The sequence below is a fragment of the Squalius cephalus genome, assembly GCF_949319135.1.
Source record: "Squalius cephalus genome assembly, chromosome: 12".
NCBI lineage: Eukaryota > Metazoa > Chordata > Actinopteri > Cypriniformes > Leuciscidae > Squalius > Squalius cephalus.
Genome location: NC_137133.1, coordinates 15,276,891 through 15,302,305, shown reverse-complemented (window position 1 = coordinate 15,302,305; position 25,415 = coordinate 15,276,891). Strand labels below are relative to the sequence as shown.

Here is a 25,415-nt window from a genome sequence, read left to right as displayed (position 1 = left end):
ATGTAATAAGGTCAGTCGCAAAAATAAACCCGTTTACAGCTTTTCAGCCCTAATTTTTCTCTGCATGTAGTAAATCCTGACTGCAGTAATGAACAACAGATGAAAGTAATTAAATCAGAAACCATAGAAACTAATGAAAGTCATCATTGATAAAAAAAAAACTTAATATTGTAAAATAATATTACAATTAAAAATGCTTTCTATTTGACTGTTTTAACATTTATCCATGTGATGCAAAGCTGAATATCAGTCTCATTACTCTACTCTTCAGTGTCACATGATCCTTCAGAAATCATTCTAATATGATGATTTGATGCCATGTCTTATCATAGTTTAAAATAAAAAAAAGTTATATAGTGTGCTGCCTTTGTAGTATAAAGATGCTTTAGTTAAATTTCCTTCCTACAAGGTTATCAAAACATGTTCAATCATGCACTCCATTACATACAGTGCCATACTTATAATACTCTTATATAAGACTGGCATCATTATTAGCAGTTATGCTCTGTATCTACTGTACGTGTTGGAGTTACATCATCATCTGAACACAGTCCCAGTCCTGTTTTATTCAGGGCGTTTAGAGCTCAGATGGGCAATGGGAGACGCTGCTGAGCCATTAACTACACATGCATCGGTTAAAGCTAAAACCTTCTTCCTTTTTTTCAGTGTTTTTCTTTTACTTGTCTTCTTTCTTTTTTTTTAAACTGGCAGCACAAACTGTGTCTTGAGCGAATTGGAAAACATTTATTTTGAGTGACCTGAAAAATGTGCGTGTTTGGACTCCTTACTTTCATCAAATTCTTCTTAGACGAGGCTGATTTCTTGTATCTTTTTGGCACAGTTCTCATAGATATGCTTGATTATGAAACCGTATAAGTGAGGAATGAATAAATCAGAGCTGGTGTGCAGTCATATTGTGAGAAATATTTACAAACTCTGTCCTTTGCTCTGCCTCTCTCCAATGTGTTCTCTCCATATATGTATAGGTCAGAGGTCTTCAAACCTGCTCCTGGGGACCTGCATTGCTCTGTCCTGCAGAATTCACCTCCAACCAATATCAAACACTCCTGAACCAGCTAATCAAGCTCTTCAGGATCGCTTGAAAATTAGGTTGGATATAAACTTTGCAAGGCAATGGGTCTCCAGGAGTATGGTTGAAGACCTCTGGCCTAGGTGACTTGGTTAGTGTATTAAATTGACATCTAAGGATGCACAATATATCTGAACCATAATAGATATCGACTGATATCTACATTTCATAGTCTACGTTATAATGTTGTTATGCCTTAAGTTCAAAATTCATTGATCATTTACTCAAACACAACACAAAAAAATCACAGAAGACCCTTCCAACCCTTCCGTTGTTTTGTCATTGTGACCCATAGAAGATTTTATTTTACCTGAAAATGCTAGTTAGGGCCCTATCTTACACCCGGCGCAATGCAGCGCCAAGCACGACGCAAGTGTTTTTTGCTAGTTTCAGTCAGACGCAGTTATTATTTTCACGTCCTGTGCCACGTTGTTTAAATAGCAAATGCATTTGCGCCCATTTGTGCACCCACGGGCGTGCTGGTCTGAAAACGAGGTGTGTTCTGGCGCGTTGCTATTTTGAGGCAACTGATTTTTTTTTAGTTATTTAAAGGTGCCCTAGAATTTGAAATTGAATTTATCTTGGCATAGTTAAATAACAAGAGTTCAGTACATGGACATGACATACAGTGAGTCTCAAACACCATTGTTTTCTTGTTCTTTTTGAAATCTCGTTTTTGAAAAACACCCCTGAAAAATAGGCGAATCTCCACATAACACCGACTGTGACGCAACAGTCGGGATCATTAATATGTACGCCTCCAAAAATTTGCATATGACACAGGGGGACTTGTCTGCATTCTGCATTCCCACCACCATACAATGAATGTCAATAGGGTCCAGTGTTGTTTTGGACACCATTGAATGGTCAAGTTCTGCAGAAGAAAGAAAGTCATACAGGTTTGGAATGGCATGGGGAGTAAATGATGATAATTTTGGTTTTTGGGTGAATTATCCCATAACTGAACTTTAAATGAACAGAACCAAGACTGACTGTGTGCTTACACATGTGTGCCCTGATGTGTTTAGTACGGGGCTGGAGGACTCCCAAGCTCTTTGGAACGCAGAGAGGAAAATACTGCTCTCTTGTACAACTTGAGGTCTAAACTGCAATAAAGAACTGCCAGTCACTTTCCTCAAAGAAAAGATGGAGGAATTTAAGGCAGAGAACTGGAGGATCTCTTGTGTTCTTCAGACTTGGCCATACTACTCAAACTGTTCATTTTGACCTGCTGGATGTTCTTTCACCCATGTCCCCCTACCAACAGAACAGTGGAAGTGCGCTAAAAACACAAAGAAAATACATATTTATATAAACAAGAGCTGCCCTCTAATAGTCGACCAACGTTAGTTGATGAGAAGAGACTTAGTTGACCAAATTTGAATTAGTCGGTTAGTCTCAGAAAAAGTCACGCACTCTCTAACAGACAGATCCTAACATGGCTGATCCATGTGGTAATTACTGTATGTTAGGCAGGAAATCCAGTCGATCAATCATCAACCTAACTATGGCTTATCATTTGAAGCATGCAAGTAGTAGCCTGACGTTTTTTCGCTTTGCATGGCCTGTTGGTCTAATGTTAACCTGGATAAATGTGTGCTATTATTGGTGCATATCCAAGTGTTCGTGTGGACTAACCCGGAGGTGCCAGCACGATCACTTGAATTTCTTCCAACAGCGGAAAGAACTTGAAAAACTTGGTCATGCAGATAAGAGTACAACTTTCGAATCTGTAAATGGTAAGGATGCTCCGATCAGGAATTTTGGAGTCGATCACAGGGAGCAGTATGTGCCGATACGATCACCGATATCGATCTAATTGAAGCCTACATTTAATCATGTAGAATTATTTATATGGATGCTCCAATCACAATTTTTACAGACATTCATTCAGGGCCTGAATTTGAATGCCTAGACAAATCTTTAGTCGAGGGCAGCTCTAATGTAAACGCCATATTTACATCTAGTTACATGCATATGCCATCTAGTTATAATTTATAATACTTGTCAAATTGTAACTATTAGCCTATGCTCAGTTTTTCACTGTTTCACGATTATGTTCAGTTTCATTTTCACTCTGTTTGATTCGTTCCTGTTTACCTGATTTCCTAGTTAGTTTCCTCGTTTATTAATTAGCTCTACACCTGTTTGTTGTACGATTATTAACAGCAGCCATGCGTGACACATATATGTTTATTTAATAATTCATCACATTAATGTGTTGGTTATAAAAATTCAATAGTCTTCTTGAATTGTGAGTATCTGGCGATGGCCGTCATTTTGAGTAGGATATGAAGCTGGAGCCAGAGCTGGATGTGTCACAGGATCTAGTGAAGGTGCCTGGATTGATGTTGTACAGTTCCAGCAAATTATGCAAATTCATGGTAGTCTTCATCTGCATCTGCCATAACCTAGCACTCAGAACTGGCTTGCAAGATGTGTTGTCCCATGCAAATGATGTGCCTAATCTTCAGAATTCCTTTAGTGAGTCTGGTGCTAAAGCTACACAGACTATGTATATAAGCGACCCTAACTCATTGTCGGTGAATTCTCCCTTTGGTCTTTTCACTTCTGCTATGGCAATCAGAGAGTCAGTGATTTGTGGTGTGTTATGAAAGCGCTCAGGTGAGGGGTGGGCTCTGAACACATCCAGACGGCTTCATCACAGTCTGAATGTGAGAAACTGGCTGGAAGGCTTTTGAGAGGAAGATGAGGTAAAGGATCGGGTCAGTGTCCAAATGGTTTGTGTGTTTTGTTATAACCGGATTTCCCTACTGAAAACACAGGATCAGATCGAAGCTTCCAGCTGGATGCACATAGGGGTGTGTGTGTGTGTGTGTGTGTGTGTGTGTGTGTGTGTGTGTGTGTGTGTGTGTGTGTGTGTGTGTTTGCTTGTGGACTCTGTGAGCCCTTGGGAATATTCACTGATCTTAACCATTGTCTGGTGTGTGTTTGTGTGTGTGTGCTTTGAGGATGAATATGCCCCCCCAATTCTGATACAGCTTCCTATTGGCAACATCTGGCATGGTCTTCAAATGAAAAATTGAAAAAAGTGAAGTTTTTTTTCTATAAAGGCAGTTGGTTTTCGATTAGTTTTTAGTATTCATAATTTGAATATATTAAGTGCAAGAGACATCTGTGGTCCTCATTTAAGTAAACGTGTGTGTGTGTGTGTGTGTGTGTGTGTGTGTGTTATATGACCTTCCTGGTTAATCGGTTGTAATATCTTTCCAGTCGAGCTGACAGGTGCTCAGTTTTCCCACTGGCCACCAGACAACCACAGCACACACACACATTGAGTTTTCATGTTTTATGGGGATTTTCCATAGACATAATGATTGTCATACTGTACAAACTGTATATTCTATCCCCTTACACTAACCCTACCCCTAAACCTACCCATCACAGAAAACTTTTAGCATTTTTACATTTTCAAGAAAACATCACTTAGTATGATTTATAAGCTGTTTTTTAAGATATTGCCATCTTTGTGGGGCAATTTTGTCCCAATAATGTAGACACACACACACACACACACACACACAATGCCAGCACCCCCTGCAGAGACACTGTCTGGAACTCCCATCAACCCACACACACACAAAGTTTACATGGGGTCAGATGATCGGGTATTTTAATAAATGAAACAATGAAACTTGCATTCATTATAATCTTACCCAAAATGCAGTTCTGTAAATTTTTTGTCGTAAGATCAATATCAATATAAGTCGCAATATAAGTTTAGACCATGAAAAACATAATATAATTGAAATAATCACATCAATATAATATAATTTGATCAGTGATATTTTACTGTTCTTTATATACTGTGCTATTATGTTTTTGTATTAATATTTTGAATAAGCATTTATTTATATTTCTTCAGGTTTCATTTTAATTTTGGTTAATTTTTTTTTTGTAATTTCGTTATTTGTTTTTATCATTTTTGTTGGTGTTTAATTTTAAGTATTACTTTTTAGGTTTTATTTATTTATTTATTTATTTCAGTTTTAGTCTGTATTTATTTCCAGTTAGTAATTTTAGTGCTTCAACTTAAACTTATTTCAGTTGCCAAGATGACATTTCTAATTTTCATTTAGTTGAATCTTTTTAGGTTTTATTTCAGCTTCATTAAAACAAGTGTTTTTATAGTATTAGTTAGTAATAACCCTGATTTGGATCAAAACGAATCATGATTTCAGATTAAATAATGACTTCTGGGACACGTGAATCGCCCTGCATGACATTTCTGAAGCTAACTGCACGCGACACGGCAAAACGTACATTTACCTCTTTTTTTTTTTTTTTTTCATTTTTTTTTTTCATTTACCTCAAATCATCACGGTTGATGATTTTAGTGACCATCAGCCTCTGTATTAGAAAAACTTTTACGAGAAAAAAATAAATAAATAACATTCTGATGGAGACTGCACTTGTTGTCTAAGTGTGAGTATTTACTCTCATGTGCCAACATGCAGGATAGTGTGAAAGCCTGTGATTGGTGTCCCGTGGGGAGATGCATGCTGGGAAACAGACGAAAGAGTGCAGGCCGCTCGCAGAACTTCATCTGCCAGTGTCTCTCTCTCCTCTCTAAGTGTGTGTGTCTGTGTTCTCCCGATAGAATTTGATGCTTGGCTGTGAGTGATCCAGGACGGTTTGAAAGATAGTCCCGCTGGGGAAACCGGGAACAGGGAGGCATAACTTTTATGAAATACACTTTTGTGGAGCTGTAACCTAAGCACTTTATATGGAAGGAATGTCTTGCTCTTTTGTCTCCATCTTTCTCTCCCTCCCTCTGGATCCCCCTTTTTCTCTCTCTCTCTCGTCTCGGTCTCGGTCTCTCTCGCCTCCATTCGTGACTGGACGGCTGAAATGTGTTTTTCATTGTCTCTATGTGCTGTAGTCCTCCCATTTTCACATGTCTGCATACTTTTGACATTAAATCTCTGTTTCTTTCGGCCTCAAACACTCTCGCACACACACTCCTGCTCATACTGCAGAAAAGTCAATGGTGTAATTGAAAAGCCAGCTGTGACTCCATATATACTGTACGAAAAAATGGTTCACTCAGACTTTTGGACACTGTTTTATTCAGTGTTGCAGCGTTAAGAGTGGATTCAGAGATCATTTAAACAAAAATGTGTTTCATTTAATTCGTACCAAAATTACATTTGACATAAGTGTGTCCGTCCCCCTGTTGATGGAGTAAATCAGTTTGTGTGTTTTAATAAGGGAAGACTAGCATAAATTCTTTTTTTTTCTGGTTTGTGAGCCAGTAAGTGGTGTAACCAAATAATGAAGGTAGAGGAACCAAATGAAAAACTCAACATGAAATCAAAATTGACCACATTTACTTACATAACTATCATTCATGGTCTTATTGTGACCAATTTATTGGCGCACATTATTAATTTTGCTATTTACCTCTGCTTTCACTTAGGTTGCAAAAACACTATGCAGAATTGCAATTTGAATTTTAAGAAGTACAATTAAAATGATTTGAAATTCAAAGAAATCCATATGTTAGAACTACAAGTGTAGCTAGAAAATGAAGATTCATCAAAACTTTGAATGATGGCTTGAATAAGCCTTGTCTGAAAGTTATAAAAGTCTAAAGGCCTTTTTAAGGGTTTTATACTTTATTTAATAAATTAACTTTTGATCGATAAATTCCACTTCCTGTGAAGCATGACCAATTCACTTAAAATTTCAACTCATTAACTGAAATGAAGCCAATTCTAGAGTTCTGAATGCTTGCTCATAATACTCTGAAACGACTTTATCTTTCACTTAGGCCACAAAAACATTTTAACAAACTCATATTTGGTTTGGCTTTAACGTCCACTTATCAACTCCCACTAAAATCAAGTTGTTCCCTGTTTTTTTTCTTGTTGAATATCGTTTCACTTGAAAATATATTATATTGTGGACAAAATAACATTGAATTTAAGATTTAGACATTGAAAAACACATATTGATTGACCTCTAAGCTGGAAGTTGGGGGGCGTGTCCCTTTCAATTTACATGGTGGTTACAACCATGGATGTAATATTCTCTCTCTTTTGGTGAAAGTATACAGATGTTTGTCAAAAGCACAATGGCGCATCATAGTCGGGATTACATAGATGATTGGAGGATTATAACTGTAATAAATACAGATCACTGATATATAAATAACAAATGAATACTGCAGATTGGAGGTGAGTCCTTAAATTAACTCTTACAAAAACAAACAACTATAAAACATGAAGTATATTTACAGACCAACATTACCCCCGAATGCAGACGGGGCCTGGCGAACAGTTGAGCCCAGTGCTAGTCCTGTTACAGACAAGCCTCCAAAGCAAGAGGCCAAAGATCTTTGATTAAAAACCTGCGATTGAGGCTTTGAAGTCGTCAGTCCAAGCAAGGGAGAGTCAGAAGGAACAGACACCAATGAAGATATTGCAGTGGAGAAGAATGTAAGAAGTAAAACAGTAAAAGAAAAATTTAAGAGATGGAGAAGAGCAGGAGATCCTGAAGTTGACCATATTGTCATCCGACTCCAACTTTTAGTTTTTTTACGTCGTCTTCTCTGAATTTCGATGGACTGTTCAACAGACCAAAGGGCATCGGTGTTCAAGTCTGGATAAACACATGTCCTTTAACTCCTTTTCACGATTTGTAATGCTGTTGGTACCAATGACGACTATACTGTGCTATACATGCCAGTCCTCATAAACATAAATGTGTGATTATAAATAAGTGCTGAAGTGAGTTATGAGTACATTCAAGCAATTTAGACTCATGTGATATGAGGGTGAGGTCCTGGGGTGAACCTCAGTCTATTGGCCGGATCATCATACGGACTGATTTGAGCGAGTAGAACCCGCCTCCATACTCCGCCCAGAAGATCCCATCTTGGAACTTGCTGCGATACACACCACCGGAGTACCACACGCCGTTCAGATTGGTTTGACCACACGCGTTGTACCACCAGCCGCCTTTGTGGAAATGAGCGCAGTTGCCTGTGATAGAAGAATATGGAGAAGAGAATACAATGAGAATGACAACACTTTTTCAAAGCTTTTGCTCATGTCAGAACCAATTCCAGACAACCCTTGTCATTTGAACTCAAGTACAGTTTCTTGGTGCGTCCCCGATAAAACGAATCAAGCATCATTGGCAATCAAATCTGTAGTGGGACGTTATTAGCTTTGGAGCTGTCATGGGTCGTATGACATTTGGAATGATGGCTTGACAAAAGCTTGCCTGAAAGTTAAGAAAATGCCTTTTCAGGGTTTTATAGACCTTGCAGACAAATATTTACACTTTATATATGCTCTTTTATATTTTATAAATTAACTTTTATTTCATACACCATGATTCTTCATTTCCCAGAATGCATTGCCTGTTGAATTTTTTCACATTTTAATTAAATTAAAATCTATGCTCCCAGGCCTAGAGAATAGTGTATATCTACAATAATTTTATTGAGTGCTCTAAATGTATTATTATTATTATTATTATTATTATTATTATTATTATTATTATAAATTACAATGCTGCTGCCACTACTCCTACTATTATTATTACTATGAATATTATTGTTGTTACTACTAATACCACTACTACTATTATTATTGTTGTTGTTGTTATTATTATTATTAGTAGTAGTAGTAGTAGTAGTAGTAGTAGTAGTAGTAATTACTATTAATATGATTGTCTCAAATCTAGATCTAGATCTAGATTGTCTCAACTCTGCCTCTATCTAGATATCACTAAAATATCCCATTGCTCAAACTTACCAATGTACCTACATACATCACTATATTGATATATTTATATTTAGCTGTTTTTGTTTCCTGTTTATGCCTTTCTCTCTTCTGTATGTGTATATATGCCATTGATTTTTTTACATGGTATAAACTACTATGTTTTGTTAACTTGCAAAAAATAAATAAATCATAATAATTCAATAAATTCTACTTACTGTAATTTCAATAATTTTTTTCCTAACCCTAGTAAGGTTTTATATATTTAAGTATTTATATTAAATGCCTATAAGTGTTTTTTTGTTTGTTTTTTTTTATATATGCAATGGTACTGTTCTAACTGGCTGTTAGCATCTGACCTGTAAAGGCATCTTTATCCCGGTCGAGCGTTGTGAAGGGTTTTCCATTGTGGCTTGTGAGGGAGTCTCCGGCATTGCCCTGGTAGGTGCCCAGTCTCAATCTGAAGGCCTCACTTTCAGACTCCAGACGGAAACTGCTGTACTCTGCATAAACCTTCTTCCCAACCCAGTCCTCCAGCTCCACCAGCAATTTGTAGTCCCCCTGCTTGGCTAGGTTATAGATGTTCTCCAATCCCAGCCAGTGCTCTCCATCTATGTTCCCAAAGCCTTTCTGTGTGGGAGAAGGAGTGAGGAAATAAGAGAAACTGTAATAGAGACAGAGTATGTGAGAGAGAAGTTTGATCTTTTCACCAATGGAAATAGTTCATCTAAGTCTTGAGTGCGCTTAGTGGATTTATGTGTACTCCCCCGGCTGTGTGCAGTTATTTTACTTGTTTTCATTTCATTTGTGTCAGTGAGGAGGATTTGAGGTATTTTTCTGTACTAGGCCTTCAACTCTGGACTTACAATTCACTCATTTGGCAAGTGAACACACTCAACTTTGACAAAATCGGTGAAGTCACACTCCCAAGCCAGACTTTGCAGGGAACTTGAGAGCTACTTTAGAAAGGCATAACTAGATTTTTCCACCGATTTCAGCAGTGTACAGGGGGAAAATGGTCATTTTCGGGCCATTGCTCTTGGAAAGGGAATGAATTATGTGCTTTGGGTCTACAAGCCTCCCATGTATCACAGCTATAGTTCTATAGCTATAGTTTCCCCAAATAAAGGTGAAAACGTGTTGTGGAATACATAGCTTAGATGTTTTATTTCTTACCAATGATCTATTACCATGCACTAATATTATCAAATTTCTACCTGATATTGATTAGTCATTACTTATTTTCATGTAATGGTCAATAACCTAAAACCCTGACAAATCTATATAACTGAAAAGTCTTGAGAACTGAACTAGTAAATCACTAATGGGCCTTACTGGTAATCTCATTGCACATTCCATCTATCTCACACATTCACTTACACGTACACACTCACATGACAGGGATGTGGAGCAGTTATGTAAATGCAGACACTGGGGCTGTCTCTTGAGGTTGCCCTATTTCCCTGATTCTTATCAGATGTTTAGACTTACTAAAGTTGGATAAAGAGTTAGGAAAAAAAGAGGACTTTACTGCTCATTCGTTTCTTAGTTTTTGCAGCATGCTCTGGTCTGTGTGTTGTGGGTCCTTACCTTGTAGTTCTCCCAGTTCCTGAAGAAGTTGACCGAGCCATCTTTCCTTCGCTGAAAAACGGTCCAGCCTCCGTTGTCTAATTTATGTTCACACCAGGCCTGAATCAGTCTATCACTACCCTCTGCCTTCAACAGATACATCCCACTGGTGCTGTGCCCCGCCTGCCGCACCTGAAAACAGTCTCTGAAAGGGCCTGAGGAAGACAGGGAGAAAAGTAAACTAGGTTTCTCATTTCAGTGTATAATATCTGGACCAGTACAGATACATTGATGAAGACCATTTGTATTCCCAACATGACTTGCACATTCCTTCTAGCACGTAAATTAGTTCTGGTTCACTTGTGCGTTCGCATTATTTTGTTGTAATATTATGCTTGTGTTGTGTATACTGTATATCTGATTAATCTCATGCAGCTCAAGCAGGTCATCCCCAACATTGACTAATTGGAATATTTAAAATAATCATATTCTCTATAGATTTTTGTCCATGTATGTCCACACCACAGCTATAACAATAATGCCACAGAGGAATAATAACATTGGAATCCCATTTGGAACTATTTCATCATGCTGATGAACAATAAAAATATTGACAGCCTATCAAAATCCACCCAACTTTAAAGGGCTTGAGCATTTAAAGAAACAGACAATTTAACTGGAACACATGCTTATAATAAACAATGTTACCATCTTTTGGTGGGTATGTTAATAGTTATTGCTCCTGTTGAAATGGGCCTTAACACTGTAAAAGGTACTGGCTGGTTCCAGTGTCTCTGTGTTTAGGTGGCTTTGATCGGGATTCGGACCTGCTATATTTGGGACACTTAATATAGAGGGCTTGGATCAGTTTAGGGAGTTTTCCTGACCATAGAGAGACACTGTTGTCTTAACTGAATGCTCTCCCTGGTCTCTGGACTCATCATCTCTGCCCTGGGATCTCCCAGCACTTCAAGATTTGGCTGAAAGATAAATACCCTTCTTTGTCCTGATGAAGTTACCATGCCCAGACACCAGCTCAGGCCTTCTGCGACTCCCTCTTCCTTTGGTTATTTTCCGCTTATTTTTCTTTTTCCTCTATACTTGAGCTTAAGCTAAAATCATTATCAGTCATATAGGGGTGAGCCAGAGATGTAGAATGAGAGAGGAAGAAAGCGAGATTCCCCTTTGCCAAAGGCCCTTTTGGGCGATATGGTTGGTGTGTTGTATAAGAGGAGTTTTCCTGTGTTGAGAGGAAGTTCTTCAGTAGCTCTTGCTGTGCTGAAACAGCTGTGTTAACCAGCCAGGTCCCAGTGTGGCCCTGACCGCCTGTCCATGAATGACAGCCATTGAGCTCATACAGACAGGCATTGTGCCGGCGGCTTCGAGCGGCAGGCATCGGCAGAGTGGGGAGAATGGGCGTTTTCTCTGCTTGGGTCCAGGAGGACCCTCAAACAGAACTGAGTCTTAGTCATCCAATACTACTCTCTGAGCAGCTACTGTTTTTTTGTTTTGTTTTTTTACAGTAATGATACATCTTCATTGGCCAAAAAGAAATAGTACTGTACAACCCCAGAGGTTAGAAGAGTGTTTTGCTTTGGTCAGCTGCGGTTGTAATTCTCTGTGTTCTGAGGTGAAGTGGGCTATACTGAGCTGTCATTAGTGGTCAGTCACGAGAGAATCGGGCCCTATTGAGTTGCCTTGGCCGCATGAGAGCCTGGACTCTGGAGCCGTTTGCTTCAGGAACTTAGAGATTGTATCATTGTTTAAGTCTTTGGTTCAGACTGAAGATCTGCTGGATAAGCAGTGGATATTGTTTATTGTGAAATGTGGGTATGTGAAAAAGATGGGAATTGGAGAGACCTACCACTGGAGGTTGTGTTTGTAAATGTTTGATGGTTGTAATATTTATACACTGAAGGCTGTTGTCCAAATTCACCATATCACACTTCCACATGCCTGCATATTTGGTCTTTCAAAGTATAAGTGCTTCTTTGGAGAAATGTTTTCCATTGTGTTGAAGGATGTCATGAGGTTACAGTCAAAATTATTTTTTTCTCTATGTTTCAAAACCAAGTGAGCTGCCCACCTAGATAGCGTTTTTAGGTGTCATAGCTGTGCTCTCTATGTGAAGGCTAAAGGACGCTGCCATAAAAATACCTGGTTTTGGCCAAATTCTAAGGCCTCATTGTAAACAATCCCAAATTAATTTTGTGATTATCTCTGTTGATTTTTTTTTTTTTTCGTTAACTATTTTTTGCTGAAATTGTGAACCGAGTTCAAGCAAAATGTTTATTATAAACATTTCTACATTAGATTCAGTATTAAAAAGTAAAGCTTATCAGCATGCTAATGTCAGCTGACATTAGCTGAGAATTAGCCGATTATCGCTTAAGGAACACTATTTTACATGTTTGAAAAAGCATTTTAAATCAAACATTTATGAGGTTCTGTTGTCTTTGAAGATAGCTCCCTATATAGGCTTTATACATCCAGGTAGCTCATTAAGTTTTGGAGCGGGGCTGCTGCCCTTGTGCTGGTAACTATACATGTCGCAAGCATGGGTTTACCTCTCTCTTAAGTTACAAATTCAATGAATTCCTTTTAAGTAATAGATTTACAAGCTTCATTTCTCATACACACACAGATCGTTCCCCCTCTCTATTTCACATTTAGTCCTCTGTGTGTGCAGTAAAGTTGTGTTTTATGGTTTTGCCTTTTACTGACAGTTACATGGTTGTAAAACCTGTCAAGCAGGGATGTAGTTTTGAAAGTGGCAGCATAAATGTCGACCTTATACTGCTAGGAAGTGCAGAACGAGAGAGAGCAAACTCAGACAAACCTGCATTTTTGAGTGAATAAAATTAAATCTTTGCAAAATGTATTTTGTATGTAATCTACTGAAGATGCAAAGCTGAGTGCTACATAAGTGTTTATGCCATTAAGCTTAGCTTAAAGTGCTGTAACAATGCAACAATGGCATTTCTGATTTATTTGTCTTGTACAGTAAAAACGTCTTCAAGAATGGAAATTTCATATGTACTCTCAAAGTATGTGTCTCTCTCACTCTGTCTTTTAGTAGTCATAGATGATGGCAGAAGTGGTATACCTAGAGGGATGTGCTTGCTTACACTGGCACCCATTTTTTTCTCATTGTCTGTCTGATGTATAATGCTTTCATTGTCTGATATAACAACAGCTTGCCCCATTTTTGTTGCAACTTTTTTCTTGGAACACATGGTCATGTAAATTGCTTTTAAGTTTAGATTTGTTAACAGAGGCGGCATCACTATCTTGCATGTGTGTGAAGGAGGGAAAATGTTTTTTTGAGTTTTGCTGGGTAAGTGCTTGAAGACATCTTGTTGCTTTTATGTTGCATGTTCTTGTTCCTATGTGTATCTTCACTCCTCACTGGACAGATACATTTTGATGCATTTATAGAGTAGGCATACAGAAGCCCAATCCAGCTTAGACTACCATTTCCTCCACTTCACTCTCCTCTGACCCTCTTAAATCTACAGATTTTTCCAGGAGGCTAGTGTGAGTGCATGTTTTCACGTGTGCGCTCAGGAATCCATGAGCTCATATTTTGTTTTCATGGGCTGCCAGAGAGGATTCTGCAGGAGCAGAATAGAGGATTCTGTGATTTGTCTCAGTAACTTTTGGCATTACAACAGTGCATTAGCTGTTACTGGCTATGTGTTCATGCTTTTGGAGGATGAGATCTCAATGCCACTCTCATTGGAAACATGTAGTGCCATCAGGGGTGAGCAATGTCTTTAGTGGCACAGTTAAGTCCAATTTGTTATTTTAGGTTTCAGAAGGTTGGTCATAAGTGCCTCATTTGCAGCTACCTTTTGCAAACTTTTTCAGTGCCTACAATGATACTGGCTCCTGACTGCTACCCGTCAATACATAGTCTTTTTTTTTATTTTTTACTCTGTGGTAAGATTGTGAAACACGTGGCTTGACTTAATAAGAGCTTCCAGAATTCTGTCACATATTTCAAGTGATTTTGTCTCCCTGTCCCTTGTCACTTACCATCTGAAGTGAGGGTGCCCTGTGGGGGTGGTGGGATTCCCAGCGGGTCGGGTGTTGGGGCGTCCATTCGTGATCCTCTAGGAAATGCTCGGTTGTTGTTGTCTCTCTGAATCTCATTGGTGAAGCGGTTGTTGTTGGCCGGAATACTCTCCGGCACCACCTGAACCAGCGGAGGCACGGCCGGCAGATCTTGACGTCCATATCCACGGAGACAGCGCTCCTCAAGGGCAGCGATGAGCACCGATTGGTTGTTGACTGTGCCAGCAAGGCCTGCAAAACGCAGCTCCAACTCTTTGTAACGGGAGGCCAGTCGGAGCATCTCCGTGGTGACGTTCAATATGCGGTTCTCCAGCTGCGCCAGTTCTAGGGAGTTGTCCCTCTTGCGGATGATTTCATGAAGCAGCTGCATGTAGAGCTGTGTCACTCTGGAATTCATGTTACGAGACTCTTTGCGTAGAAGCTTCATCTCATTTACCAAGTTCCCGTCCACGTCTGCCACTAGTTGCAGCATTTCAATCTCCCGTCGCTGCTTGGAAAGGACCTCCCGCACATCAGCAATGTCCATACGTGTCACCCGGTCTTTGTCTGGTTCAGGTCCAGTAGCAGAGGCGCAGATCGGGCCTGTGATCTTCTGCTGGGGCATCAGGAAAGTGTAGGAGCATTTCTTGGAGTCATCGGCAGGTGCTCGCCGTTGTCGAGATTGCGTTAGTTCATTTCCTGAGTGGCACTTGCTGAGCAAGCAGATGGAGAGGCAGAGCATGATGCCCATGCACCATGTTACACATCTCATGGTTGCGTCTATTATCACCTCACCTACTTTTTGGTTGCTTTTTTCTTCTGTTTACTCTTCTCTTCCTCAACCTCCAGACAGTCTCCTCCAATCCAACTATTCACCTGTAAAGAGAGAGAAAATCAGCCGCCAATCAGCAATCTTGCACATCGTCAATTTACCTTTAAAACTTTCTTACACATGGCATAGTAAGATTTTTGCATTAACTTTTACTGTTCTACACATCGACAAGGCTGGAGTGTTTTTGTTTCTTTCAATGTTTTAATGGAATGCTGCCATGAAAAGTATGTGTATTAGCAGTTCAGCATGGTGTACAACCTTTACTCCTTCTGTTCTCACAGGCACCCTGGTGCTATTCAATCTTGTCTCAGACACTTAAATCAAACACACGTATGCTTCACATCCTCCACTAACACTTGCCCATATCCAGATGTTTCACATCCTTTGCTAACAGATCATCACTCCTCTGATGTCATCACCATGGCATTTTATACACAAAACCCATCTTCAGTGTGGACTATAACCATTCTCCCAGCCTTGTAACTCCTACTCTGTAACTCACCACCCCCTTCTCTACAGGGTTCAGTGGATCAAATTCCTAGGTGCTCTTACATCCTGCTGTGTATCCCACTCTGAAGAGTTCAGTATTTAACAATCTCCCACTCTGAGTATCCCAGCATGTCTTCAGTCTTTGGCATTGCAGCACTCACCAGGAGCTGCGTTAGGCTCCTCTAATCCCAGTATCACCTTTCCCTCCATGCTGAGCTCTGCTTTTCATCAACACCTAGATGTGCTCGCTCCGGGTTCCCCTGCCTGTTTATACAGACACACATTTTTCAGTCAGCAATTCTGCCATCTGTGCTGTTGCGAGACCAAAAGTGTGTCTGTCTTGTCTGAAAGAACCAGACTTTTTAATGCTAATCAGGGCCTTATATACTGTAGGCTGTAAGCAGTTTAGTCTGCCTTTCCTTTACTTGTTAAACTGAACCAGGTCAGTGGCCTCTATAGAGTTTTTATCCTGCTCTCTTCCTCAGTTCCTTTATTTTATAACTTTGTTTAATTTAACTTTATATTTTGTTTGCTTGAAGGCTCTACCGTCTGGTTCTAACTGAATGTAGTCAGTAATCTAAAGCTAACCTATGCTTAGGGGTGAGTTTCAAAACTACTGGCTCTGTCTTTCAAAGCATAAAGTGAAATGAAAGCCACAGCCAAACGCAGCCTAATCGGCTCTGAACTAATCATACACGCTGGAGCAATTTGACACTGCAGGCTACAGACTTTGTGAAGCATGATGTGTGGAGTGAAGAGATTAGAAAGTGAGAATTGTGTAAGACAAGGTTTTAAGGAAAAGTCTGGGCTATAGTGGAGAAAGTGGGTCACATACATAATTGTCCTTCTGGCTGCTCTGCCAAACAAGACACCTGGCCTTGAACCTGACTTCATGGGAAAAAAAAAGATCTTGTGTTGTCCAGAAACCTGATGATTTGTCTCCATTTGTGTCTGTCTTCATTTTCATCACTTTCTCTCGCTCTCTACTTCAGGGACCTGACTTACTCAACCTAATTATCTCTAACTATCAATGGACACTAAGTCAACTGGATTCCCTCCTGTCATTTTTCACAATCACACAGGAAAAACAATTCAAAATATTTTGGCTTGGGCGTAGTAATGGGCAGCTAACATATCCAGAACAGATGTGAAAATGTCGTCCAATGCCAAAACCGAACAATTCAGGACGTAGTGGTTCAGATGCTAACCTGAGGGATTGAGAGGAAAACTCTTACCTTCTAATTTGCTTATTTTTCTCTCTCTCCCTTCAGCCATAAAACGGAAGGCTGCATTTGTCTCCATTATGCAGTCTCTCGACCTTTCACCGTCACTAATAAATAGTAATAGACAACTAAGGTATGTGATTGCTCGTGGGCTACACAAGATGTTAATGTGCAATTCTGCTTTTGATTAGCATAACATTTTTGTCTCAATGTCTCATTTAACTGTTTTCAATTTCTATAGCTCAGCTAGTAATGTTGCAGGGAACACACAATCTGTGTGTATTTTGACCTGTATATTTGACTTTCACGTTTGGAAAAAGCAAGAGTCTGCCAAATGAATAAATGTAAATATTAACATTTTCGTCAGTTGTTACAACAGTTTTCAGTATAAATGGTTTGCTCCTCTGAGCTGTCAGAATTCTCGCATTGTCGACTAGCACTCGCACTAGAGCTGTCAGTAGCTAGGATAACCAGTTAACTAGCAAGCTTAGATTAATGTAATTCGTTTTTAAATGTGGATTTTGTCAACTTTGTTCTTGATTTGGCTGTTGCTTAGTACCAACACTGCTCTATGGTGATCCCAATGGCTCCCTATCCTTTCCCCACCCATCTGAGTAATACAGCTCAACACTCTGTACAGTCTACTCACTGTTCCCATGGTTCATTTCATCATCCTCTTTTAGCCTTGATGTGATGTATGGACAGCTGTGATCCTCTACTGTTCCAGCCAATTGGCTCTTCATGTGTTGTTAATAGCAATAATTCATAGAGCTTCCAGAATGGCTTCCAGACTGTTCTGATACCCTTGGGTTCCTCTGATGTTTTTACAAAGTCAGTATCACTGTTATGATGTCACCGACAAGTGTAGCACATTAACATTTAATCCGTGTTCTTGGTTTCATTGGGTTTGACTCTGCTAACATCAGTCATGCTGGCTGTCAAAGACTAAATCCCAGCGGTTCCACTACATTGGGCAGAATTAGAGGTTGTTCACGACTTTTTTTTTTTTTTTTGCATTTTAAACTTTGAGGCGCAGTACTGATCATTGGAAAGAACCAAGGATCTCGACATGCCATCTTAAAAACAAGGCGCTCGTGAACAGTCAAAGGCGTCAGCCCATTTTGCAGTTAAAAAGCTAAATCAAAACGTTCTTTTTTCCAGCTGTGTTGGTTGTATTTCTTTGGAATTATGTACTAATGGATGTCTTTGACGTTGCAATGTATCTTACAACTTTATCAGCGTCTCACACCATCAGTGCCTAGGTTAAAATGTGGTTAAAAAGTAGTTGAACTTTTAAATCTACATCTCGATACCACTGCAATATGTTCCATTGCGCTCTGTCTTACTGTTTCCGGTCGCAGTAACGCATACTGTGAACAACCGGAATATCATTATGGAACCTGCTGTACAAACAAAACTCGGTTAAACGGGGTCCCTGGGTTCATTTTATAGTTCATCACAGAAATCAGCTTTTCCTCAGTCCTGTTTTTGTCTCAGTTATCCATCTTACAAATACCCAGAAGAAGGGTATTTGCCTGGACACATTTGTTTTAGTAATAAAGTCTCACTTATTCCATATTTTTACAGAGTGCTGCCAAAATCCTTTATTCCTCAAGAGTATTTTTTTGTAAAGCTCAGCTTAGAGAGAGGGATAGCTACTGAGTTTTGTTTATACTTGCGTCTTGGAAGGCAGATTTGCCAATTCTCTCTCACACTCTCTTTTTACTGTTCCATCTTTGTTATTTATACTTGATCACCATCTATTCTAATGTACTCAATGTCTTTACAGTAAGTGTCATTTGTAATTCCAGCATGTAGAGCTGAAGAGTCCAGCATGGCACCTTCTTGTCTGGCCTTATTAACAACACTCTATAGGGTTGATGCTGACATCAGCATCTGCTCTGTTGCGTTTATGGCTTTGGCTTTATAAGAACCTTTCCGAATACGCATGTAGATGATGAAAAAGCTCTTTCAAAAGCCAAACTATTCCTGGTCGATTCATCTAATCATCTATTCAGTTACTTGTGGATAATTTCACAATGGCAAACGCTGCTTTCTGGCTGGCCTGCTTGTGTGCGATGTGCTTTGGTGGGCCACCAGGAGCTGTTTTTCCTTGGCTGTGCTTAGGGTTGGATCTGAGCTCAGTCGTTAGCTCATTCCCTTTCTCTTCGCTTAGCGCCCAGCTCCTCATTTCAGCCTGTGGTGTCTGGCATGACATTATTGACTTCCTCTGAAGTGAGTAAAAGAGTTTGAGCTCTTGTTTTTGTGGGATTTATGCCCAAGTGTCTTTGATTTCTGGTCAGCTGTTTCAAGTCAAAATTTGATTGGGCAGTTGAGAGCTGTTTAAACGGTTAACTAGAAAACAGCGGGTAATATATAAGGTGTTTTGTTAAGGGTGTTTGTACTCTTGTTGAGAAAGCTTTGATATGGGACTATAAAGTCCCGTATTTTTCTTGCAAAGTTTATTAGTTCAATGAGCTGAGTGTCAGTTTGAACAGTTTTATGAGACAAAAGGTTATTGCTGGAAAGTTTAGACAAGGATACGAAGCGTCTTAAAACGCTGTGTTCCTTGGAGAATGCGGTGAGGAAAAATTTAGAGAAATACTTATAAAGATTTTTATTTTATTTGTAAAGCAAATAAGTCCCAAGACAAACATAATGGTTTATAATGCAGTATAGTGTAACTGATGTTACCTAAATCTCTAATCACGTTCCAGAGTTAGTTGCTGTTTACATCCTAATGAATGTAGCTGTTTGTACAAGATGGCCAATTTTACGTTTATATGATTAGTCACTGAACTTTGAAAGAAATAAGATCTGAGCTAGTCAACCCAACAACTAGCTCCATAAAATTTTAAGAGACCAGTCTGTGGTTTCCATGACTCAACAAGATGTTACATTAATAACACTGCAGTTACTTTGACAGTATAGTGGTCCACAACAATCCCCGGCTCTGACCAACAGTTTTTGAGATATTGTAAAGAGACTCTTAAAAGCTAATCTCAAAAGCCAGACAACTCTAATCCTACCTTGCTCATGCCATCAGCCATTGCTGCCGTTTTACCACATGCATTTACACACAAATGCATACATTTTGGTAGTTAAATAGAATTTATCTGTTTTCCTTGAAAGAGAATGTATTTTTTGAAAAATATATCTAAGAATTCCACATCTGGCTGTCAGACTTTCCCAAGATGACGGCAGCCAGTCCAGTAAACACATAGACGCACTTCAAAAAATATTTCATAATGAGAAAGCAAGGAAGAAAAAAAAAAAGAAAGAAAGGAGAAGAAAGAGAAACAACTTGAGTGATGGAATGACAGGAGGGAATTGGAGGGAATGACAGGGACAAATGAGGGAACGTACTGAATTTGTTAGGATGCATGAGGCAGCACTGTTGGAAACAGAAGCTTTGAGAGTAAACAGAAGAGAATTCTCGTTCTGCTGTTCTTCATGAAATTCGTTATATTGGAACAACACGAGAGAAAGATGACTACACAAACAGCAGCTTTCTGTTATAATCTGAAATAAGTCTGTACAATAAATGCATCACACATGGGCCACGTTTGTCAGCATGGTAGTATTTTTTATTTTTTAGCATGGCTTACGCTCTTGTTCAATCAGGAGGAGACGCTGACAAAATTAGTAAGATTGGAAGAGAGCGTAAGAGCAAGGAAGGAGGAAAAGACGTTATATGAGATTGGAAAACATGCCCCAAGTTGCAGTTTTTAACTCCATCCCAAGGAGTGCAGAAGGAAATGACTGCTGGCAGAATGGAGACCGACAGGGCATGATGTAATGAATTTATGAAGTGAGATCTGGGCATGTGGGAACTTTAATTGAGTTTGGAGCCCACAGCTAAAGAAAAGAGAGAGCAGGAAAAAGAAGCAGTCCTGTCCTAGAGAATGCAGCTTTTCACTGAACGTGGTTTGGAAGGCTCATACCTTGGTCCTGATCACCACCCACAAACCCTTTTTTAAAGCCTCTCAGAAGCTTCATTTTGCTCAAAACTTGCTTATATTGTGGGAACTTGCGAGTCATGAGAGACAGAGCAGAACGTTTTCTCCAGTTTGCTTGTACAAAGCTAAATCAGGCTTAAGGGATGATCACACTGAACATGTTGACAGCTAGAAAGTCAATCATTTTCAGTAAATCAATGACAAATAAAAATGTTGACATAAAGAAAAAGAATAGGCTTAAAACACATGGTTAAAATTCGTAGGTTAATACTCCTTGTATTTGCTTCCACATTGTTTTGAAAATGTTTCATAACATTTTAAAGAAAAGTTGATGTTCGATCACTAAAATGTGGTGTAACCAGCAAGTAAAAAGTAATAGCAGATTTTCCCTAAACCTTGAATGCATGTAAGTGTACAAAGTATTGTTTTTGAAAGGTTGCACCACATGACATTTTACAACATGAACTGAGCTTGTCTTTTCATAAAAAATGGCAAATGATCTAATATTTTAAGACTTATTGACCTTCTTGCCTGCATGTTGGTTGCACCACATGACTTTTATCAAAATTAATTTTAATTTTGAAACTAAAAACATGCTCATCATAGAATTGTGGTAAAGTTATTTATTGCATGATGTAATTGTATTTTTGAATGAATTGATAAGACAAATTAGCATCATGTCGTTGACCCTTAGTTGGACAGCAGTCGAGTTTCCTTCAAATCTTTATGCGATTTTGCATTCACTTTATTCCCAAATCTTTAAATCGCTCTCACGTTTAGCTTGGAATTTTTATTGGGCTCTGTTTTAGTATGGTGAGTAAGATTGCAGCAGTTGCAGATGAAAGTGTGGGCCATTCCAGGCTTAGATTTTAAGAGAATATCATATTTGGAAAAATTGTCTGAGACAGAGTAGATTGTGGCTGCTAAAATGACAGACAGCCGAGGAAGAAGGAAGCCTGAAATCTTGACGCCGTGTGTATATCTGCAAAAGGCCAAATTCATCTCCACATGTTTCCAATTACCTTAGTGCTGCAGATGAGAACAAGCAATGCTTGTATTTTTCTGTTTTAACCTGTTGAAAGGAAGACGATAAACGGAACACTTTCTATGAGAGAAGTGCTGGATCTTATCTGTTACGTGCAAGGGTGTATTGAAATTCATCTTACTACTTTTTCTTCATCTCATCATCATTTTTTTGTGGAATTAATTCAGCCCAGACCACATTAAAACCTTGTTTTATTGGTATATTTAGGTGTGCTTTCTATTATTTGACAGTTTTTAAGAACTTTTAAGATTAAAGTTTGAAACTTCTTCAATTGACATTGCTGGAATGTGTGCACATTCTAATATTTCCTTCATGAAATGCAAATCTAGAATCAGTTCTGCTGCCTGAAGTTCTCTGACAAAATATGATGCAGCTTTAAAATTCATATGTGTTTTTAGATTAATGATTAATTAAAATGAATAAATAACATCCCCAATGTGTTATCTGTATGCGTTTAAAGAGGCTCACGACACGCGAACATCACAGATGTGATTCATCACCAGTACCCACAGGAATTGACCATTAAATCTGAACAATGGCAGTCTTTGGCATCACATTCAACTGTCACCCCTTCAGTTAAAGTATTTCATACGTTTTCCCATTTCAGCATCTCTCTACAGTTTAACAAAATGCTCGTAGTGTCTTTTAGTGTGAAAGACAGAAATGTGCTACAGGTGAACCATGTGCCCACACTTCAGCACGGAATGTTCTCTGAAGAGTAATGACATGGAACTTCGTCCAAGAGCAGCGGCTTTTTCTGTGAGCGGATTTTAGTTAGCTTTATGACTCTCAGAGGAAACATGTTTTTCTAACCTCTAACTTCACATTTTAGCCATTTGGTTTGGTTTCACTATTACGGTTATCTGCACAATGTGTTTACACAGGACATGTTCGTGCATCACATCTCACTGTTTTTATTGCACCACGTTACATGACACACTAAGTAAAAAAACTAGTTAAACATGATAAGACCACTGCATTCTATTTCTTTCTGTACGTAAGATTATGTCCTCTTCATCTTTATTTACAACATTTGATTTTGTTCAAATTGATGTCTACTGGTGCTGTTCCTTGTGTGGCTGACGGCAGCAGGGCACTATGGGTAATGGTGCTACAACACACACTAGGTTTGTGATTAGCCTTCAGAATGCCCTGTGTCAAATCAGAGAGTGTGTGCGCAACGAGAGAAGGTAGACGTTTCTACATGAGGAAGTGGTTAGTGTAAAACGACCTTCTGTCTTTGTAGGTTTGTTTTCTTTAACTAATTTTTTTTATGAATAGAGTCCCTTATCCCCTACAAACAGTGCATAGACGCTCAGTAAGCCATATTTCCAAGAGCTTCAGCCAGAGGAACCGTGAGGAGCACCAGGCAACCAAGAAACATCTACAACATGCTACAATAGAATCCACAAACCACATTCCTCAAAATAAGACGGAATCCACAAAATACAGCCTTCACAGTACAAGAAAAGCCACAAGACACAAGCCTCAGAGTAGCCGGCAATGTTTTAGATAGCACAGTTGGAATCTCTGTGAGAGTATCAGTCTCAAAACATGCTGAGAGAGCAGCTCTTAACCAAGCAAACAAACACACCCATCCAGATGCATTTGCCCCCAATGCATGACCTCGAAGTGGACCAGAAAACACCGAGTCAAACCCATCTCGTTTTCTGAAAAGTAAACAAACAGAATAAGAGGCGAAATTCTGGGTAATTCTCTGCCTTTGATGTTTGTCCTACTTTCCTGCTCTTGATTATGAAGAAAGACAAAAGTAATCCAATGCTAACTCTCGGAACGACCCTATGACCAGACCATTTGGCCCACCCGTACCCAGGCTGAGCGCACAGGTCAGTAAATTAAGGAATTTGTTCAGAAAAACAAAAAATGCACATTGAATGTACAGGTAGAGGCATGTTCCAAACAAAAATGAAGGTAAACTTCCAGCTGCTGACAGATTGAGGGATGAAAAATGAAATATCAGAGAAAATGTATGTAGAAGAAAAAAAAACATAAGTGAGTGAAGAACTTTTACCCAGGTGTCTTCTGACCTTTATTGCCGTTTGTTTTCTGTTGAGATCCTTGTGGTTCACCGGTCCTTGGTGTCTTCCGTGATTCCTTATTCTCCCAGTGGCTCTCTAAAAGTCCTTAAAGTTGCACACATCTCTTGTATCCAAGGATATTAAGGCCTCCCCCTCAAAGCTCTCGTGGTTTTGGATCCCCAGTGCCCAGGACGCTGCTCAGCCTAGTAGCGAGCTCCTGTCCGAGGGTTCACGGGATCTGGGGCAGTGCGCTCTGGAACCCTTCAGCTACTTTCTGGAGACTGAGGAACTCTCGGACAGCAACTCCAGTTTTTCATGAAGGATGAGGGAGGGGGTAGATGGAGGGGATCGGGGCATGTTTTTTTTCCCTCTTCCTTTTCTCCTTCTCTTTTTTGGAGGGAAGAGCCTAACTCCTCCTCTGATGTAACGGGTGCTGAAATAGAGACAGAATGACTCGACCCCTTCTAAAATTTCACCTCCCGTCAAACCTCTCATTCTTCAGGGAAGGAGGAGGAGGGAACAGCAAGCGGTGGACAGGGATCTCTCTGAACTCAGGGAGAATAGGCTTGTGGTCTTTGTGGAGACGGAGAGGACTGCTTTCGCTTACAGCCCAGCTGCACGGGACTCCACTGATTTCTTCCTATGGTCTTGCTAAACGCACATGCTTTCAGGAGTCCTGACAGGATGGCACAAGTTGAATAGATAATGATCTACCCATGCATGTCTCTCAGATGTTTGTTTAAAATGGAAGGAGGAAACTGAGGATCATTTGGACAGTGTTGAGCATGTGTTTGAACAATCTGTCCAATGCCACCAGAATGTCCTTCCCTTGTTTCCTAGTATGAATTTATAGCAGTAGTGCTGTTTGTGTGCAGTCACGACTATTTGTGTGTTTGGCTCTTGTCGGATCTTCAGAAAGATCTTTATAGGGATGGTTCGCTCATAGATCAAAATTCACGATTTGCTCACCATCATGTTGTTCCAAAATTGTATGACTGACGGACTTCAGTGGGACTTAAAGGACGATATTTTAAAGAAATATCTTTTGTTTTTTGTCCATACAATGTCAAGTCATTGACTTTCTTTGTATTGACAAACATAATTGAAACATTCTCTAAAAAAAATATTTTAGAAAGAATGTCACAAGTTTGGAACAACATGATGTAAGTGTGAGTTAAGGTTAGTTTTAAGGAATAGAGGTCTCTGGGATGAACACGTTTAAGTAGACATTATTTTGAATGTATAACCACAAAGATATAAACATATTATATTATGTGCTTACATGTGACTAGTGTGGTAAAATCGCTCACTAAGTAAGTCTTTCAACTGCTTTCAGGACCGTGTAATGACAGTAAACTC

General features: G+C 39.3%; 2 protein-coding genes across 5 annotated transcripts in view; one reads left to right on the top strand and one right to left on the bottom strand.

Moving 5' to 3' along the window:
* Positions 1 to 25,415, top strand: part of ralgps2 (Ral GEF with PH domain and SH3 binding motif 2) — a 134,455-nt gene that overhangs the window by 85,223 nt on the left and 23,817 nt on the right. The gene's annotated exons all lie outside the window — the stretch shown is intronic.
* On the bottom strand, positions 7,355 to 24,384 carry angptl1a (angiopoietin-like 1a). 2 transcript variants are annotated; one of them, XM_079888776.1, is made up of 5 exons: positions 24,066 to 24,384; positions 14,452 to 15,345; positions 10,435 to 10,628; positions 9,204 to 9,474; positions 7,355 to 8,097 (listed from the first exon to the last, which is right to left on the bottom strand). In XM_079888776.1, the coding sequence occupies exons 2-5, from the start codon at positions 15,239 to 15,241 to the stop codon at positions 7,910 to 7,912; spliced, it is 1,443 nt and encodes a 480-aa protein (XP_079744902.1). In that variant the 5' UTR covers positions 15,242 to 15,345; positions 24,066 to 24,384; the 3' UTR covers positions 7,355 to 7,909. The 2 variants fall into 2 exon arrangements, with proteins under 2 accessions (XP_079744902.1, XP_079744901.1); XM_079888775.1 differs by having other exon boundaries at positions 24,050 to 24,171.

Coding starts and splice junctions, on each gene's coding strand:
- angptl1a (XM_079888776.1), bottom strand. CDS start 15,241: ATGAGATGTGTAACATGGTGCATGGGCATCATGCTCTGCCTCTCCATC. Junction 9,475..10,434: donor GGAACTGGGAGAACTACAAG/GTAAGGACCCAC, acceptor TCTCCCACACAG/AAAGGCTTTGGGAACATAGA. Junction 8,098..9,203: donor GGATAAAGATGCCTTTACAG/GTCAGATGCTAA, acceptor CTTCTATCACAG/GCAACTGCGCTCATTTCCAC.